Here is a 21,325-nt window from a genome sequence, read left to right as displayed (position 1 = left end):
CTTTACGGCAAGTCTACACTATTTTAAAAAATAACGTAGCCAATCAACTACCAGGTCATCAAAAAGGACTGTTTGAGTTGGCAACACAATTATGAGCATTTTATTATTCGGCTATTTGCAATACTGCAACCGTCTTTTGAAAGATATTTGACGTGAAATCAACAGCCACAAATTTGTAGGTTATATACGTATAAAAATCAACCTCTTAAATCAATTCAATTCAAATGCATTTTATTCAATTTTTAATTTGGTACATTTTGTAGTTTGTCATAGTTGTGAACATGTGTTATTGGCTGCTGAGGGTTAGGGCCCTTTCAGCCTTGGGTCATTGTTTTGGTTTTTACAATTTTGTGACTTAAATATCTGGTTTGGGGGCTCTTGGGGATCGCTTGCCCGTTGAGGTTGAGTCTGTCGTGACGGAAGTTGCGGGGGCGACATCATCAGGATGCTGTTGGATTTGATGGGGTTGATCTTGACTCTCCAGGCATTTGTCCAGGGGCAGCTGGCTTCCAGTTTTCCCCGAAGAATTCTTTTGGCCATCGTCGGCCTTTTGTGGCTGGTTCTTAGCGTTGTGACGTCTGCAAACAGTCTAGGCTTGGTGTGCTGGTCACCTGCAACAGGAAAGACACTACAGTGTAGCTTGTAGAGTGTGGGTGAAAGCTCGGAGCCTTGGAGGACTCCGGCGAGGATTGTTTTTGAGCATGAGTGGGTGTTGTGAATGTTGATGGTACAGGTGCGGCGTACGTACGTCATTTTGACATTTTATGTATTAATAAATGGTGTCAAATAGGCGAGGACGCCTATGTTTATGTCAACTATCACATTAAAAAGCAGAATAACCAACAATAATATTACCAACCTATGAAAAAAAGTCACATTCATTTAAAATCACCCGGTATAAGCCGTTCACGATTGTTTTAAACACGCAGCAGGCCAAGATATTTTTTTCTTAGATTGGCGCCAGGTCCTGTCATATGACGTTTCGTTTTTAAATATTCGCATTGTTGTCAATTTCGTCATTAATTTAGTTAATAAGAATTTATCCAGAACTGCCCTACAAATATGTATGTTTCATTTCAATTAAAATTTTACGATTATTGGTGCTAATGCGTCAATTGTTTAAAAAATTTAATAACCTCGGAGCAGTGTTCGGTTGAATTATAACCTAAAATACATTTCTTATGGCAAATCACAATACTGCCAACTAAAATGTCAGATTTTCATAGATAGTCCAAATTTGAAACAATCGTGAATGGTATAAATTCGGTATGACCGACTCTGTCGAGACAAATACTTTCTAAATATTATAACTCACCAAATATTGAAAATAGTCCAACTGGAGTTGAATAAAGAGCTTTTTGCACGACCTGTATTTGTATAAATGAGCAATTTTACTCCCTGATTGTCTGGAGTAAACCGGGTCTTTTTTCCCCTTGGGAAAAAACCATAACCAATTCAACCTTTTATGATACATATTTATTTCAAATTAATTTGTTTTTTTACTCGAGATGCAATTTGTAGCCCGAAGGCGAAGCCCAAGGATCTTACAAAGCACCGACGGTAACAATCGCATGATTGTCCCGAGGTGCAGATAATATCGCGCGTTCAAATGAAATCCTGGGCTGAGCAGGCGTTGGAAAAATTAAACCGTTTAGAACAGTGTAGAGTTTGAATTTCCCGCGGTTTGACACGAAAGACATTTGTTTATGTTTAATCGGGTCATAATTGAACATGTTTGTTTTCAGCAAAGAGTACCCTTAGATATTTGCTTCGAGAATAGGAATCGTAAAGTTATTCTATTTTCAATGTAAAACATTGCAAAGAAAGAAAAAAGAAAGATTTTTTTGGCCCTAAATTTTAGGTTAGCTGTCAATATGCTGTAATTAATCTACGCTTTAAAAAAGTACAACAATTTGACGGTTTCCAACGCCTTCCCAGCCCAGGATTTGATTTGAACGCGCGATATTATTTGCACGATCCAAAAATTTTATTTGAAAAAGCCCAAAGGTTAAAAATTATTTTTTCTATAATTGATTCAAAAAATAGTTATCCTTGCGTGAAGTGGGTCATTTTCTTACGTGTATTTTTTTTACATTGTTAATACTGTAGTAACTATAACATTAACATTGACACAGAACATAATACACAAAGTCAAAATGCGGAGGCGAGACGCCGGTAATTATGTTGATAAGCACTGCACTATTACTTGATAGTATTATCCGTAATAGTGTATGTACTCCGGCAAAATTGCCGTGCCGCCGAGTGGAGGTGGGATACGAGTGACTATTAAAATTTTCACTTGGAGTTGGCTTTGAACGAGTTTTTATTTTTTCTGTTACTTTAGACACACGCAACAACGAACGACAAATGTCAGTCAGTTCAATTGAAACATAACCTATAATGTTAACTATAATGTCAAACTTATCAGTGTCTAAGGTGCAACGGAAAACAAATAATGTTCCATAGCCAACCCTAAGTGAAAATTTTAATAGTCACCCGTTACATACCAGTGTGTGAAAATGCGATTTCACGCACATTTCCGTTTTTCATTTCATGCATTGTTTTTTATTAGTTACCTAGCAACATGGTTACTGGTTGATATACGTCAGATTCAAAGGCTTTTACTGCCTCGACCTACGTCTCGGCTTAAAAGACCTTTTTCTACTTCCTTCTCTAAAGTGTCACATTTTGCACTGACAAATAGTGTACAAAACGTCACTTTAAAAACGATTGTTCATTAGTTACAACTTGGTGTCCATTCGGGCGTTTTCGGGATATTAAACACGCTCGAAGTTTCTTTAAATACGGCTTGAATTTTTTGGACATATTTAGCTCTAGATCAAGTTCGTATTTTGACGTTTATCAGTTTCGCATCCGGCGTGAAAGAAAACGTCATTGCAGTGGAATAATTCGTTGTGTTTTTCAAATATGGACTTGAAGCCACCAACAGTTTGTATCCCCTGAGAAATATATATATTTCTATTTGGTATGTTCATTTAGTTTGTATGTTTAAATTAACGTTTAATAAAAAAGTTGCTTGTTTCGTTTGTGTGTTCCATTTGTTAATTTGGTCGTAGAAAAAGTATAGTATTCAACTCGTTTATAAACTTCTCTAGACACTTGTTTATTAAACACTCGCTCCGCTACGCTTCGCTCGTACCTAATATAAAACGCGTGTCTAAAGTGCCGTTTATAAATCTTGTTGCATAATATACTATTTCACGCACTTAATATAAAAATAACTATTATTTTTTAGTAACACGATATTGTTTCTTTTCGTCATAGATACACATTATGAAAAACAACTCATAACTCCCTTGGGATATTGCAAATTTTTTCGCCCTCCACATTAGTTACAACAAACTCAAAAGAGATATTCATGTTTTCCCCTCGGTTGACTTATAAACCTCGGGCCAAGGGCCTTCATATCTCCCTTAATGCCTTTAATGCATAAATATCTATAGGTCAACATGACACTTAAATTTAGCTTGGCAGTTAGTGATAACTTATAATTTACAAATTTTCGGCTTTTTTCATATATAATACAATAAGTGGTCTAATTTTTTCCGACAAAATTTGTCATTTAAGACATGAGTAGCTTTTGCAACGAAAATTACACGAGTCGACGAAGGAGACGAGTGTAATTTTCCAAAAGCAAAAGCTACGAATTGTATTCGACTTGACAATCCACCGAGAAAATTTTTATTGAGTTGACCTAATAAATTTGACGTTTCATTTTGACATAAATTTTTTCGCTGAAAAACCACTAGTTGTTTTTTCACTCAGCTGGTTGTTTTTTCACTCTACTCGGTGTTTTTTCACTATAAATCAATTTGATTGGTCCAAATTTGAAAAATGCTGCAATTCGATTGGTTAAAAATTTTCGAGTTGAATTGTCAATTAAAATCATTGGGTCGTGCAAAAAATACTATATGGACCGCGGGAGTGAATGAGCTACAAATTGCACCTCGTGTAAAAATCATCCACTTCCTCCTTCAGTGCATAATATACTACCGTGCTTTCAAATAAATTCGGAATTAGAGTAGGCTTTGATTTTATTATGAAGTTGGTAATATGGCATTTTTAAAGGCACATCAGTGACCTTGGACAGCACAATACACGTGTTTAAACGTCTATACCAACTGTTATAGACAAAATATATAAGTAAATCACAGCCTGCTCTAATTCCAAATTTATTTGAAGGCACGGTATTAATGAAGTTGGTCATGATACTGTCGCGGACAAAATACATTGGTCGTCACTTTTTGACACTTCAAATGTAAATCAAGTATTAATGTCAATGTTCATGACAATTGCAAATGATTCTTGTCAAAAATATGGCACCTTCAGTTTCGGATAAATATACAGGGTCTCAACAAAGAATTTCGAGCCTAATATCTCGGTTATTTGCCAACGGATTTTTATGAAATTTAAAATACAGATATTTTAGACGGTGAAGGTTCAATTAATAATAGTAAAATTACCTCAAGTTAAAAAATGTAATTTTAACACGTGTTTCCTTTATTGAAAATTAAGCGCAATTATTATTAGATTGTTGAACATTAAAAAATAGGTGTCTACACAAAAAAATTAACTAAATCACTCGTCTGATTCAACGAAAAAATTTGATTTTTTTGTTAAAAATTTATCGCAGTTATCTTTTGAAACGATTGATGAAAAGTTGCCAAGCAACATTTTGTACACCCCTTAAAATCTGTCAAAAGTGGGCGCGCTTTATTAGAAAAGTCAAATTGTGCAAATTTATTGAAAATACTTTAAAAATAGACTACAATTGCAGAAATTTCAATATTGTTGAAAAAGGAAACAATTTTTGCCTATGGAGAGTGTCGTAAGAACTTCAATGACACAGTTCGTTTTTTCGTGGAACATTATCCAAATGTAGGCTTTACAAAATTTAAGGTTCAGCGAGCCGTCAATTTATTTGAAGAGACAGGAAGCGTACGTGAACTAAATTACCTTGCTAAAATCTCCCGATCCCGTTTTAATCCTTTATGGAAGAATTAAAGCATCCAGTATAATAAATTACGTCAAAATGTTGTCTTTAACTTTGTAAGTGTTTGTAAGGTTAGAAAGATAAACGTCAAATATGTCATCTGCGTTTGTGCGAACAGGGGTGACCAAAATTCGGCGATAGTGTGCGTTTGTTTCATACGCGTCTACGTTTTTTCATCTGCAGCCACGTTTTTTTTTCTTTTATCTTGCAAACCAGATGTCTTTCAAGGACGAGTTTCTCCTTACAGCATTTTTTATTGAAGATCAATTTTTTGAATTAAATCTTAAGTGATTCAACATTTTAAAAAGGCATGTAAAAATTACGTTTTTAAGACTTGGGTTATTCCATTAACGGGATTTTACTCTTCACCGTCTAAAATATTTGCATTTTAAATTTCACAAAAATCCGTTGGAAAATAACCGAGATATTAGGCTCGAAAGTCTTAGCTGAGACACCCGGTAGAATCGTCTTACTTGGTTCTGAAGGGTCCTCTGTGGGACAAAAACCGCGACCATGTTGATCTTTTGCTTTTGAACCCTATCTCCGCAGCTGGGATTTACCCCACCCGTATGACACTGACAAATTAAAATAATTTTGACAACAGTAAAAAATATGGTTAACCATCCTAAAGCTAAAACTGAATGTCGTTAATGTCACATTGACGACCAATGTCACTAGAGCAACACACTACGTGTTAAGGTAGAGCCATTAGTTATTTTATAAAAAGCGATCAAATTAATTTGTAATCGAGTTAGGGTGTGTTTATGTTGGAGCTGTGATAAACGATAAGAGCAGGGATACTAGCGAAGCAGAGAGAATGATTGTCATTGGTTTGTATTAAGGCGTTTATGTTGGAGCGACGCGTTGAGCAACGCTTGGTGGCCGAGCAGCGATAAGAGCGGCGATAAATGATTTGTCTATTTTCATTGCTTTTATCAAATTTGTTCGGGATGGATATCGACAAGTTAATTAGTAAAATATTTGTCAGGACGCCCGTGTGGAACCAAAAAATAGAAATCATCATAACAGATGCGAAGAATTTTGCAGGACGTTGCCTTAATTCTTTGTAAAGATGATGAAACGCTCCAAAAACGTGCTTGTGGGTATTTATAAGGTGTGTAAAGTAACAGCACTTGAAAAAAGCATTTCGTCCCCAGAATCACACATGTCGAGATGTGTAAGATCTATCAAGTTCTGCATGCAGAGCAAAGGTCTTTGTTATTATCGAAGCTCCACTATAAAATACCTAGCATGGAAGTGATTTTCGCACTGCTAGTGTCGCTGCTATCATCGCCGCTCTTATCATTTATCACAGCTCCAACATAAACGTACCCTTATCCATGAATCCGAAACTGTATGTCGTTATTTGAACTCCATGCTACAATAATCACAGCGCGAAACACAGGCTAGATCTCGACATATCAATCACAAAGACATACGAATTCAAATCCATGGATGACTCGATTAGGTACAAATTAATTTGATCGCTCGGTAAACTCAATCTGAGGATAAACCAAAACCACGGCCTCCTAGATTCATAAGAGACTCGTCTCTTATCCGGCCTGTCGCATTCGATAAATGTCTGTTTTTGAAAATTCCCCATAGATAACACAGTAAACCTATAGAACGCAAACTCCTATGCATTTTATCGTTTTTTTTTTGGAAACGCACCCACCACAAGCCGTCAGGGGACGCTGCTGTTTTATAAAAATAAAAATCGCGGAAACTTATGCCAAAATTAAAAAAATATATATATTTTGACATATTAAGTCAAATAATAAATCCACTGTTACGAGAATTTGCAGAATGCAAATGTATTTAAACCATGTGGAACTCGCCATAGATTTTCAAATCCAATTAAATATCCTGGGCATTTTATGGAATGGATTAAAAACACGGGTAACAAGCAGTTATCAACTTTGTAGCCTATTAAAGTGTAGGTATAACAGCTACACTGTGTGTGGACTTTATTTTACTAGCAAATACTTCGGCACGAACAATAGATTGCTGAATGTGGCCGTACCCTCGACTCAATACAACTTCCTTGCTTTTCCAGTCCAGACTTACTTCCAGTAATAGTAAAAAAATATTGATAATTTTATTTTAACTGAAAACTATTTTTTATAGAATTTTCATCCGATCTACTGATCTACGATATTTCTACTGAAGACGCTATAAGTAAATCCTGTTTTATGTAGTAATGAAGATATAAATTCTTGTGAAAGTTTCAAAAAGAAAATAAGAAAAGCTGAGCAGAATCAAAATTATAAAAAGTCAGAATGTTAATCCAAAATTCGGGATGCAACTACGGGCTGCAATGTACCGAAAACGTTACATGCAAAATTCGATGTCAAAATAAAGAGCAAAATTTTGAAGGTGAGGAAGCCATAAATCTCTGTTTGTCGCAATGGAGGAAAAGAAACACCAAATCAAAATTTATAAAAATGCAATGGAAGTGCATCGAAAAAAATTGAAAATAAAAACTTCAAAATAAATGTAGTCTTTTAATTGAATAAATAAATTATTTTGAGAATCGCCCTCAAATGTCACATGATTTATATTGACAAATCACAACTCCGAATTGTTTGAATAGCAACCAATCACAATTTAATTAAGCGGAAATTTTCCCTAGGGAAAATTTCCGATATAATTGCCCTAGGGAAAATTTTTTTCGGGCGATTCTCTTCCGAATATACCTCGGGACAGATATATATCGCCAGAAATTTTTTCTTGCAGTCCAACACTCGTCTGTCAGGACTGCTCGAAAAAATTTCCGGCAATATATCTGTCCCTTGGTATATTATACCGAGTGACTATAAATGATTGAAAGAAAATAGTGGATTGGCAACACTGATGCAGTTGGTAGTGCAAGTCTTGTCGTGCATTATCTGTCAGTCATTTCTATTTAGGTTAGGTTAAGTCACGAAATACATTGTCGATTTAGATTTTTTTGACGTTTGTTTCAATTTTAAAAATTACGTGTGTCATGCCAACGATGTCGCCAACTAAAGATTTCAAATGTGTTACCAACATAACAAAATAATTTTCAATCATTTATAGTCACTCGGTATATGAAAATTTAAATAAATAAAAAAGCCAGGATATCCAGCTGGCTGTGTCTTATTGTGCACCTACCACAAGCCAGTAGATGGCGTCGGGACACAAAAAACTATGGGAGTTTGCGTTCTATAGGTTTACTGTGTTGTCTATGGGGAATTTTCCCCGTATAGTATGTCCATCTAGCGACTTTAATGTGATCCATATATTAGTATATGCAACTAAAAATACGTATGAATAATGACATTTTATATAATAAATTGTCAATTTGAAAAACTAAGTGCAGTTGAAACTTTAAAAAATGCCACAAACAAAGAAAAAATGTTGTATTAGTTCACGACACAAAGTTAACACTTCTTATCATAATCTACCCAATGATATCACTTTAAATGCGGCATGGAAGACACTCGAAGACAGGACTGAGAGATCAACAGGACTGAGAGATCATATCATGAGTGCCGCAGAATATGCAAGTAGTAAAAAAAGAGTAAAGTAAAGAAAATCCCGTTACTGGAATTAATTTATTACTAAGATAGAGGAAGGCTAAGTTACCCCAATGATCAATTTGTGGGTCTAGTATAGTTTGGGAATGAGAAATTGGAATTTTAGTTTCTTCACTTGCATCTTGCAATGGGTTTTGGGTAGGTTAAACATTATAGATAATAATGAAGATTTACGACTATGAGCAGTTCATTCCAGGAGGGACAAACAATCTGCATTTTGCCGATATTCGGCATTCCTTTTTAGTAACTAGCAATATTATAATCTTTACAATCTACCCTAAACCCATTGCAAGTGAAGAAACTTAAATTCCAATTTCTCGTTCGCAAACTATACAATTTACAATAATTTCAATAATAGTAGAAATTCTACCAAGCATTCCAAAGGAAAATATAAATTTTGTTTTGAAGAATATCCTGGCCTCCTATCTTTCGGGAAATCCACTAATTGTCCTGTTCATGGTAAAATGTGAGTGAGACACTTACACTTATTTAAAAATTAGAACTTCCTGTCATTGTAAATTTTTGTAACTTGCACTCACAGACAAATAACAAAAAATAATAAAAAAGAAATTTGTTGAAATTAAATTTACCGTTCATAAAAAATGTTTTTGATTTGAGATTTTGAAAAAGTGTCAGATGTATGTGTGCGTTAAAACTGTTGAAAAATGTTGAAAACACCTCTATAAAACAATAATTTCCTGCAAGGCAGGCAACCACTACAACACATAAGCCCCGTATTGTGGCGCACCTCATAAAACAAAAATAATGCTTAGAACTACGAATGCGGCAGGCCGGATAAGAGACGAGTCTCTTATGAATCTAGGAGGCCGTGACCAAAACACAGACACGTTTCAAAACTTTGTAGTGTCACCAACTGTCAATAATTGTATCTTGCTTTTCAAGTTCCAATTCACTAGTTATCTCGTTAAACATTTATTCTCTTTGTTTTAAAAACAGTTTCAATTGGTTTTTCTCTGTTCTCGTTATATTTTTCGTTTGAATTCAATTACGTTTCTTTAGATAAATTACTATGGTCGGAAATAGGCTAATAGGTGTTGTGTTATGAGTTGTTCAAGTTCAACAAAACGTGGTTCTAAATTGTGTAATGTTCCGCATGGTCATTTTTTTTTTATGGTCTTAATATGATTAACGTTTGAGTTTTAGGAACCAAGAATATAATGCGAAGGCAATAGTCTACATCAAACAAATTTTGATTTTCGAAAACATGGTATTGTTTTAGAACGGAATTTTCTTGTGGTTGAATGGCGGCTGGGCTATTTTTGTATTATTTTGAATAGTGAGACTATATAATTACAGACTTCCGTTCCTTACAAAATGGTGTAACTACGCTCAAGAAGTGCTGATCAAGCTTGCAATTCTAACAGATAACTCTTCAAAAATAAAGATATTTACACTGATATATTGTAGTTTTCTTTTTGGGTTCAGGCAATTAGCAATCGATCCTATATTTCCGTACCTATAATCTATTCCATCTTTAAAAAAACGATAGGTTGCCATGCTTTAATTTTGTTAAATTGGCAGTACTGAGGAAAGCAGCAGTTATATTTCATTTCATTTTGGTTGTAAATCTTTTGTAACTAAATGTGAAGTGCTATGTTGCAAGATGATTCTAAAACAAAAAGTAAATAAAGTTGTCAATAAATGTCATTTTGACGTTTTTCCAATTTATTTTAAATTAGACAACACAAAGTAATAATTTAAAGGGTTCATTACAAGTGCATAATGCCAAAAGTTGTGTTTGTCGAGACAAAACGTGTGTTGATGGGCTAGACACATTTTAAACGAGATAAGCCCGATCTAAGTAATGATGCGATTATTAACTGATTGATGGATATCTTCAATGTGAGAACAATGAATTTGTATTCGATGAAATCCTGAACTGTATAACTAATTTATAGGTGGGATCTGTTATACAGTGAGCGGCAAAAGTATGGAATAAATTCATTAAAACTTAAACAAAATTTTTTTCAAAAAAATCTTTGAACAGGTCAATTTTAGTTTATAAAAATACATGTTTTAGTATCTAAGAAAATTCCAAGCAGTCATTTGTTTTCGAGTTATCATGTCATCGATAGTTTTTTTAAATGGAAACCCCCTATTTTTTTTCTTGATTCCGATAGCCCTTTTAATTGTCTAAATGACAGTATAAAAATTTTGTTATCTTACATAAGAAAATTTTTGAGAAAAAAAATACTGAAGTTGGTAAAAATAAATTTTATAACGAACAAAAACAAGTCAAAAAATCAAGTAGGTAAATCAAACAGTCAAATGTTATTGTCAATTTCATTCGTATGTGTTATTTGTTTTACAAAACGTTTTCGAAAATGACTCATTTAACAGAAACACAACGTATAGAAATTTTAATTTTGATTGGGTGCGGGGATAAAACTAGATAAAACTAAAACAGGGAGAATTTCTTCATAAACTTGCTTATTGTCAACAAGCTGGGGGATGGCAAATCGAACATTTAATTCCATAATTTTAAATACTTACTAACACAGTTTTCGACTTGTTTTTGTTCGTTATAAAATTTATTTTTTCTAAATTTATATTTTTTTTTCTCAAAAATTTCCTTATGTAAGGTAACAAAAATTTTATACTGTCGTTTAGACAATTAAAAGGACTATCAGAATCAAGAAAAAAAATAGGGGGTTTCCATTTAAAAAAACTATCGATGACGTCATAACTCGAAAACAAATGACTGTTTCGAATTTTATTTTGCATTAAAATATGTATTTTTATAAACTAAAATTGACCTGTCCAAAGATTTTTTTGAAAAAAATTTTGTTTAATTTTTAATGAATTTATTCCATACTTTTGCACTGTATATTGCATAATTACAAAAAAGGGTCTGGAGGATACTAGAACTACAAAAAGAGGAAAATCAGAAAAGTGGAACCATTTTTTAAAAGAGATCTGAACGAAATTATTCGTGGGCTAAACATTAGAAGATGATTCGGAATTTAATGGTGAAGATAATTCTGAAGATGAAATAATGGAGGAGGTTAAAGTGTAGATGTTTTTGAAAAAAAGTGATTCCATTTTGGAGAACTTATCCGTTTTCTGCTTGTTAAACTAAAGCAAGCGTTCTTGAAACTCATTCAACGACTAAAGCCTCCACCAGATGTTTACATTTTGATTTGTCTTTTTTTCAGTTGCTATTTTTAATAAAAAATGCTGGGTTCTCTATTAATCTCTTGTAATACAGTTTCAATCGATTCGCAAAAAAGCGAAACCTAAGTATGGCCTTCAAAATTTTCAAAATTTTTAACCAAACTTTTATTCAGATATACAGGATGAAATCTGTCAGATTGTCATGGCCAAGCATCGTTTTTTTAAAGTTGGAATACATTATAACTCTTATTAAGATTTCTAATTAATTTAAAAAATGTGAGCATTCAAAGTGGTACTATGGCGGACAATAAATTTAGGCCGGCAAATTTCTGACATTTCAAAAAAGTCAATGCAAGCGACCATTTATTGTCATTATGACTGATGTGTCAGTTTGTCAAACTGAAGGTTTTCAAGCTGTTTGGCGTTTCCTTCGCCCTTTTCGTAAGTTACAGATCATGACGCACTAGCATAACTGATTTGTAGCAGCACTTCTCTCTGGTGCACGCTTCTTTTCCCAACATAATGCCAGCTTCACATTTTGATGTCAAGCCAATGACAGGCCGGCCTAAATTTATTGTCCGCCATAGTACTATTCCGGACATGGAATCTTGGCCACAACTGACATTTAACTGATAAATATGTGTGAACTGGCCTTTATTGAATATAATCCAACTTTTGACCTGATAATGCCATTTCCTTGCTTTTTTGATATCACAAGAAAAACTTCAAAGTGATTTTTAATAATTGTCAGTTATTAATAACACTAATGATTGGTTTACATCATTTTTTTTAGAAATGTCAAACAAATGTTGGTCAAGATTCCGTGTTCGGAATAGTACGTAGGATTGAAATATGACTACTTATTTTTCGTTTCTAGTAGGTATGATTTAAACATTTATTTTTTATGTTTAGTTAATCGTAAATATTGGCTTTTAATGTTAAAAGCTTAAACAATAATAATGCGGCCGCACTGAACGAGGCGCGTGGTCAATCTGTCAGGTGCGGTCCGCACTTAAGAATGTGTACCTTCTGCATAATAGTGCTCAGGGTTGGCAAAAAACATGTTTTTTTTTTTATTTAAAACAAAACATACAGGTTTTTTTTAATTTTAAACAGTTTTTTTTGTTTAAAACATGTTTTAAACTTGGTTAAAAAAAAACATGTTTTAAACCAATTTTAAACACGAATAAAACAGCATTAAACCGGTTGAAATCTTTATTATATTGCTGTACTTTTACGCTCGACCACTGGGCATGCGCACTGCGCAGTTATATTGCAATAATGCAAACTGCGAAATTACCGAAATTTAGATTTCTTATTATTTTCTCGTGTTATCTCTAGTGGTATAATAGTAGTTTATTTAACGAGTTCGTGTGTAAATTGGGTTTTTTTTGGTACTCGTGGACCATTAAAACACGAGTGAAACGAGCGTTTTAAACTGGAGCACTCATACCAAAAAAAGCCAAATTTGTATTGGAAATGTGAATAATCTGAATAAATGAACGTGACTAAAAAAAGTTGAATTCTTGCCTTTTTTTTGTTTTAAAACACATGGATTAAAAAACATGTTTAAAACGTGTTTTAAACAGTTTTAAACAAACGTGTGTTTTTTATACAACATGTTTAAAACACTGTTTTAAACTGTAGATTAAAACATAATATTTTAAACATGCCAACCCTGATAGTGCTGGTTTTAGGTTACCTAAGACTAGCACTATTATGCAGAATTACCACTTGGACACGTAATTGCGGTACGTTTTGGCGCTAACAGTAAACATGTTTGTTTGTGATATTCACGAAGTTTTTTTATGCCTCTTTTGATTAAAAAAAAAACATGAGTGTACGAGTATGTCCTGGAGAAATTTCCATTATGAACGCTCAGAGTCCACATGGTTCAATTATGGAATTATTTTAACCCTACAGTATCAGGTTCTCCGTCTGCAATCGGACCATCAACCATCAGACCTGGATCTCCTACAAATTCTCTGGCTTTAATCCGAACATCGAACACCAGACCTGAACTTCTAACAGAACGTAAACTTATTAGACCTGGACCTTCAAATTCAAAACTTGTTCGCACTGGTTTCGGACTTGTATCGCCATATGACATAAGTTCAGTACAAATCTATGTTTCGTGAAGATTATTTTCCAAAATAAAAATAGCTTCTAGCCTGCTAACATGACTCCGTACTGACATCGACGAACCGCACCCATTTACCCTGAACTTGAACGGCCTCGTCCACCAATCGCGGTCAGTCCCACTCGATGGCTTTGGCCTTGGCAAGCTTCGTCCACAGACTCCTCCTTTTCCAGCCATGGGCTGCGGCGCCCAAGACCACTGATCAGTTGAGCTTACTTACGCAAACTATTGCATCACCAGATTAAACATTTTGAGAAAAATCGCAGTTATATTAAAACAACACTGTTTATAACAGACATAATGATGAACCATATAGGTGCGACAAGCAATGATCTACGCTCAGCTGATCTAGGTGATGGTGGTGCTCGGATTTCCAAATATTCATCCTTGTCCAGCCATGGAAGCTTCCTCCCTGCCCTTACTTTCGATTCAATGCCGCAATGATTCGTACCTCTAACAATTTTGAATCCATTTGATGCCCACTCATCGTCCCAACTGGTTTCTACTCTCCAGTATTTTACGGGCTCCTCATAGTTGGTTTCGGCGGTTACGCTATGCTCTGAGTCCCATCCGATTATTTTAACAAGATCAGTCCCAATTTTTTCCCCTACAACGTGCTCGTAAATTCCTAAAACAATCAATTTTTTGCTAAATGTCATTTTGAAAGTGGTGTTACTTTTGATCTTACCATTGCTATAATATAGAAGGTCTTCGTACACCGTCATTTCTGCCACAACAGGACCATGTTTTATCATTTCAACCAGTATCTGTAATTCATCGTTTGGTAGTCTGTACGAGAGCGATCCAAAATGTTTATCTCGTTTGTACGAGTTTGTGCGAAATTTTGGATTGGTGCATCGTAACTCACAGTCGCTGCTTTTCTGGTTCACAAGCGAAGATTTTGAGTACGGCATGCAGCCCTTCGTTAAAAAAAAAGTATTATCTAGTGTCGGCCAAAATAATATTAAGGTTAAGGGAAGTTTGTGAAGAATGATGAAAACACTACACAAAAAGAAATAGGAAGTAGAGCTAGAAAGTAGAATTTTCGCAGAAACGTGCCCCAGGTAGACAACTGGTCAACGTCAAATAGAAATTTGTTAGTCGTTGATGGTTTACCTATTTGACAAATGGCCGCTCTCTAACCTTGACGCTTCAGTTTAAATAAAGGACTGGAACTATAAGAATCAATGGTACAAGAATATTTGAAGAACGTACAACATACCAAGACACGTTATTTGAAGAGTAGCTACAAGAAATAATTTAGCTGTGTCTTACTTCTGAAACAATGCCTTGTCCCATCCAAAACTGGAACACTTTCTGGACAACACCTTCACCGCAACCATTTTGTTGTGTAGCACATTCGGAACAACACGCGAGTAGGTCTTCTGCAGAGAGACGATTCGTCCTGGATCCGTTACTCTCAATGCACAATCTGTCGCTCAACATCGAAGCTGCTATTATCGCCTACAATGACCAAATTATAATTCCACTTCTGAATGAGATTTTTTTTTACCCAGCTAGCGTCGCAACTTCCTTCGTCTACGTTATCTTTTCTGAATGAATCCCTGCAAGCGGGCCATTTGTCGAGGGAGTAAAACGATTTGGGAATGTCTGGTAGTGATTCAAGTTTGTGTTTCAGCATGGGCAAGTCGTCTAGTTCTTCGGCGTGCTTTCTTTTCCGGAAGCGATCGTACAATTTGTCGGTGGACTTCCTTATCCTGGAGTCCCATTCGTAATACTTATCATTGTGTTGTACGTGGTGCCAAAACTGATCAGGAGGGTTAAAAACTGCTACACCAGGTTGTACAGCAAGGACAGTTACAAGAAGAGTAATCCATAAATTCTTCATTGGTTCAATAAGGATTCTGACAAATTAATATTGGATTTTTAAATTTTTTAACTCGAAGTAGAAGTAGAAATGCTGTCGTGACATTCCATTGAAATATTTTTTTCTACAACCATTTCATTTCTTTGTTACTACCCAACTAAAATCGCCTTGACAGCGGTTGCGAAGGAGACAATACTATTATTATGGGTATTATAGATACCGGGCGATTTTAAATGATTGTGACTTTTTTTCTTAAGTTGGGAACATTTTTCATAAATTATTTTGGCAAACTTGATACCTTCATCAACACATTGGCGTACGTACGTCATTTTGACATTTTATGTATTAATAAATTGTGTTAAATGGGCGAGGACGCCTATGTTTATGTCAACTATCACATTAAAAAGCAGAATAACCAACAATAATATTACCAACTTATGAAAAAAGTCACAATCATTTAAAATCACCCGGTAGTTGATTCCCACAGAATTATTTTTGAATTTTAAACTTTCATTGGATTAAATTTAATTTCTATTTCATTATTGTGACTAACTTTATAATCCAATATTCAGTTGTAATACGACGAGTAGACAATGTTACGCCGATTATTTTTGTGGTGGTGTTACGAATGTCAACGGAGCTGGGATATGAATTTGACGAGTGCGTTAGCACGAGTCGAATTCGAAAGCGCCGTTGAAAAAAAAAAGACAAATAAAAAAAATCAAGAAATACACATCTGGTGGAGGCTTTAGTCGTTGAATGAGTTTCAAGAACGCTATCTTTAGTTTAACAAGCAGAAAAGTTCATCTCCAAAACGGAATCACTTTTTTTAAAAGACATTTAAACTTTAACCTCCTCCATTATTTTTTCATCTTCAGAATCATCTTCATCATTAGATTCCGACTTAAAATTTTGACGTGTTTTTATTCACAAAGAATTTTTCCCTTATTAACAATTTTGTATTTAAACCTCATTGATTTTAATATTCTGTATAAAGTATTTCGGCCCCCTGTAAATTCTAATAAATTCTTCACTGTTTCCAGTAAAGTATCTAAATTAAAAAATTCGTTTTTGCTGACCATGACTAGATTTTTTCGCGATATTCGGCGCACTATTCGTCAATATCAACTGTTTGCATAACATGAGTGAATTTGTCAATCCAAAAACACACGAAATCAGTCGGACATTAAGTTTTGAAGGCACCACGGGTGTTATAATGATACGCCCTCGGTCGGCGTACTACCTCGGGCCCTCTGCCGACCTCGCGCGTTATCAACCTTATAACACCCTTGACTTGATAACTTAATAACTATAACACCACATCTAGGTTTACTGATCAAAGCAAGTGTTTCTTGATTTAATGTTCCATCAGCCCGTAAATTATAGAATTAATGAAATCTTATTAAAGAGTCGCTTGTTTCTATTAATAAAGAGTCATTACTTTCTAGTCGTAGACCTGAGTCTGCTTCGGCATGCGAAGCACTAGTCCACTGTGTGGACGCTGACGCTAAACACCCAAACTGTTCTAAATAGTTAGTAATATTCATTTTTGCGTGATTGTACTCTATTTGGTTGTTTACCACGTCTGTTTCCAAGATGGTAAGCTCTGTTTACTCGTTGCTAACGATAAACTCAATGGTAAGTAATTTTTGGTGTTCTAGAACGGTAAGTAAAGTTTATTCAAAATTAATCGATTATTATAATAATTTTTATGTAGACGGAAGTTGAAAACAAGATGTGGGGGCAGTTTCTGGAAACTCATAAAGCTCTTGTAGTCGGCTTTCCTTGGCGCTGCAATGAAATAGCATTAGCAAACTTGCCGCGACATTGGCAGTGTCAAAATTCTCATACCCCGCATTTTCCTTGTCTTCTTGATTAGGTACACATTGAGGTTGTTGGTTTCGAAAATAATTCTTCATTTATGTAGACAGAAGTTGAAGACAAGATGTTAGCACTTTCTGGAAACTCACACGGCTCTTGTGGTCGGCATTCCTTGCCGCTGCAATGAAATAATATTAGTGAACTTGCCGCGACATTAGTATTATCAAAATTTTCATACCACACATTTTCCTTGTCTTCTTAATTACACGTTGAGGTCGTTAGTTTCAAAAATTCTTTATTTGTAACGCACCCCACATTCAAAGTTTCTTCTACAATATCCACTTCGTTTTCGGAATCACTAATCTCACTCATTTTACTGCTTGTTTTTCAACACAACTGGCGATATTTGCGCACAAAAACTGCAATGGCGGTAGTTGTTTGCAGATTGCCTTAGAAACGCGATACAAAAATCGACATTGTGGCAACACGATGTGAAGGGCGTCGTAGCGCATTGCATTCTAGTTAGGAATGTTTTGTAATAAATATTCAATCGCGCAAAAAATCTCATAAGCATGACGAACGTTAATGACAATGTACGGATCTCAGACAATATTGGAGTCGTCGCAAGCTCCTCCTCCAAACAATTGTCTTCGATCCGTACATTGTCATTACCGTTCTTTATACTTAATATACTATTCCATGTCTGATAAAGATGAAACAGTGAGAAATAGAGTGGCAGACCGAAGTAATACATCTCATTTATTACAATAAGAATCATCAATTACGGTTTAAATGGTCTTTTTCTAGGCATTTCTCTCTGGGAAAATAATTAAAATTACTGACAAATTCTTCTTCACGTAAATTTATTTCTTTTTCATTTATTTTATCAGCCTTATATAAATGCAATAACTGTCTATAAAATTTATAAATTAACTTATATTTTTCAATCCTTTCTGATATTTTTAATCTCTTATCTAAGATTTTTTTTACCCCCGCACCAAGAGATAAACAAACTAGTGGAGGTAGGGCTAACGAAGATTATCCCGATGCAGTAAATAACAATTTACTGATAGATAATCCGATTCCAATTTTATAAAAATGTATGTAACTTTTTCTGTATACACACAAGCGTTTTTGTAGATATTTTTCCCTTTATAACATATAATTTTTTAATTACATTCAAATATTGAAATAACACTTGTGGACTTGTCTTCATTTGATCTAAAACAAAAAGCATTTCGTTTATTTTTTTTAATAAGTTTTCGTATCCCACCTCCACCCGACGGCACGGCAATTTTGCCGGAGTATATACACTATTACGGATATTACTATCAAGTAATAGTGCAGTGCATATCAACATAATTATCGATGTCTCGCCTCCGCATTTTGACTTTGTTGTGTATTATGTTCTGTGTCAATGTTAAGGAACTTCCTCACGATGTGACATGAGTATAATAATATACCTTTTTGAATTTCAACTACCAATGTGTTATCTAAATCCAGAATTTTTAAATTTTTAAAAAGAGATTGCGGTACTATTCCCGTTGCTGGAATTACAAGTGGTAAAATCGAAATTTTTTCTAAACACCAAAGATTTCTCATAGCAACGGAGAGCTCTAAATATTTATTAATTTTTGTGTTATATGTCTGTGTTATATTATGTGAATTTGGAACAGCTATATCTAAAAGATATGCTTGCTTTTGTTGTTTATTTAAAATTATAATGTCTGGTCTGTTATGCTTAATATGAATGTCAGTTAAAATTGTTCTATCAAAATATAACTTGTAACTGTCATTTTCCAAACAACTTTCTGGTGTATAACTATAATGTGGTTGTGTATTCTTTAATAAATTGAATTTAACAGCTAAATTCATGTGTATAATTTTAGCGAATATATCGTGACGTTTTTTATATTCGCTTTGAGCCAAAACGGTGCAAGAAGAAATGATGTGTTCAATGGTTTCCCCTTCAGTTCCGCAAATCCTACATTTATCAATGATCGATTGTAAACCGCATATGTGTTTTTTATAATTTCTTGTATTTATAACACGATCTTGTATTGCAAATATAAAACCCTCCGTCTCAGGGTGAATATTTGATTTCTTAAGCCATGCATGAGAGGCCTGAATATTAACTTCTGGTTGTTCCAGTTCTTTAAAGTATCTCCCATGTAAAGACTTCTGTTTTATAAGTAAGTATGAAACAGTATTAAACAAATCTAAAAAGTTCACCGAAGGTTCACGAGTTAGCAAAGCCAAAGAAGTGCAATTCACGATCTTCGGTTTCTTCAGTTAAGTTTAGTTTCATAACAGTCTCTTGTTCTTGACTGGTACTTGCCATTGAGATCATTTTTATTAAATTGCTACTTAGCTACTTATCGTCACTAGCTTGCATATCCTAACTAAACCGCAATGGTTAACAACAACAACATTAAATTTCAATATTAATTAAGGATCTAGGTGAAATATTTGGAGTAAAAGCGTATATAACATCATTTTTGAGATTATTTTGATAAGTAGATGAAACTAGGGAGCAGTGAATCAAGATTTGATCAATATCTTTGGTGATATTACCATTTTTTGTTGCATAGTTTATTCCTTCTTTATATATTTTTATATCAAATCCTAAACGCTCATGTATAGTATTTTTAAATTCATAAGGAATTTTGGCTTAAGTCATAAATAAACCGAACAAAGACCCTACTTAAAGAAATTTATTGTGATATTGTACCTGTCAATCACTAGGCGGTCTCGGAGAAAAAAATTACCTGGGGTAGTACTCAAAATATTTGTCGGAGACCGTCTAGTGATTGACAGGCACAATATGACAATAAATTTCTTTAACTAGGGTCTTTGTTCGGTTTATTTAGGGCTTAAGTCAGAATTCCTTAGGAAGTTACAAGCACTATATCTTACCGTGGGAAATAGTTATTTACATTACAGTACGGGAGGGGAATTTTTCGGCGCGACAACTGGTTTCGGCCACGATGACGCAGCCGAGTGGCTGATTAGTTGGAGCGCCGGAAAATACCTCCCGTACGACATTTGTATTAGACTTTTCGGCTGACCAAAATATTAAATTTTTTAAAAATCAAGACTAATTTTATTGTAGAATTTGACATCGTCAATAAAGAATCGAATGCTGTGGAATCAATTCCTTGACGACGGTGACCGCTCATTTGTTTTTTTCCTAACAAATTATTTGCTGTGTTTATTAGGTTAAATTTTCACTGTTAGTGCTTGAAATTTTGATTTTGGTGTGTTAATCGACTGAAAAAATGTCTAGTTCAGATATTGAGTTAAATGTGAGACCAGATGCAGTGCGATTCGTAAAAGAAGGCCTAAATTCTGAATACATAATTTTTTTGACGTCCAACTCGGAAATAATGGAATGTCTGACAGTAACCAAACACAATCCTGAATTGTTCTCTAAAGTTGAGCATTGTAACATTAATGTTTATAATAATTGTAATTTTACAAAATAAATTATGTTAATAATGTTGCAAATTATTAAAATGTCATGTACTTCCTGGGGCCTGTTTCATAAAACTTACAAGTTGATCAGTGACTAGTGACAAGTGATTATAGAAATAACGACAAGTACTAATAATAATTTGTGTTTCATAAAATAGTATTTACTACTTGTCAAACAAATGACAATTTCCTAAATTGTTATGGTGATTAATTGTTTTTTGACAAGAACTTGAAATGGCAAAAAAAGGCAGTTGAATCGCTGATTGCAGAAACCACATGATTCAATGAGTAAAGAAACGCCACGAGTCTAGTTATTAGAACTACTCATGGCCAGCGTGCAAGAACTTGAGTTT

General features: G+C 34.4%; 2 protein-coding genes and 1 long non-coding RNA gene across 3 annotated transcripts in view; 1 reads left to right on the top strand and 2 right to left on the bottom strand.

Moving 5' to 3' along the window:
• LOC138138849 (uncharacterized) overlaps positions 1-21,325 on the top strand; it is a 206,940-nt gene that overhangs the window by 96,177 nt on the left and 89,438 nt on the right. The window lies entirely within an intron of this gene.
• LOC138138843 (cathepsin B-like cysteine proteinase 3) overlaps positions 1-21,325 on the bottom strand; it is a 39,691-nt gene that overhangs the window by 7,405 nt on the left and 10,961 nt on the right. The gene's annotated exons all lie outside the window — the stretch shown is intronic.
• On the bottom strand, positions 215-16,134 carry LOC138138837 (cathepsin B-like). Its single transcript, XM_069058936.1, has 5 exons — positions 15,363-16,134; positions 15,125-15,313; positions 14,538-14,769; positions 14,301-14,477; positions 215-611 (listed from the first exon to the last, which is right to left on the bottom strand). The coding sequence occupies exons 1-5, from the start codon at positions 15,696-15,698 to the stop codon at positions 304-306; spliced, it is 1,242 nt and encodes a 413-aa protein (XP_068915037.1). The 5' UTR covers positions 15,699-16,134; the 3' UTR covers positions 215-303.

This window comes from Tenebrio molitor, chromosome 9 (genome assembly GCF_963966145.1).
Source record: "Tenebrio molitor chromosome 9, icTenMoli1.1, whole genome shotgun sequence".
NCBI classification, from domain to species: Eukaryota; Metazoa; Arthropoda; class Insecta; order Coleoptera; family Tenebrionidae; genus Tenebrio; species Tenebrio molitor.
Note: the sequence above shows the minus strand (reverse complement) of the source record. Positions and strands in the feature narration are given on the sequence as shown.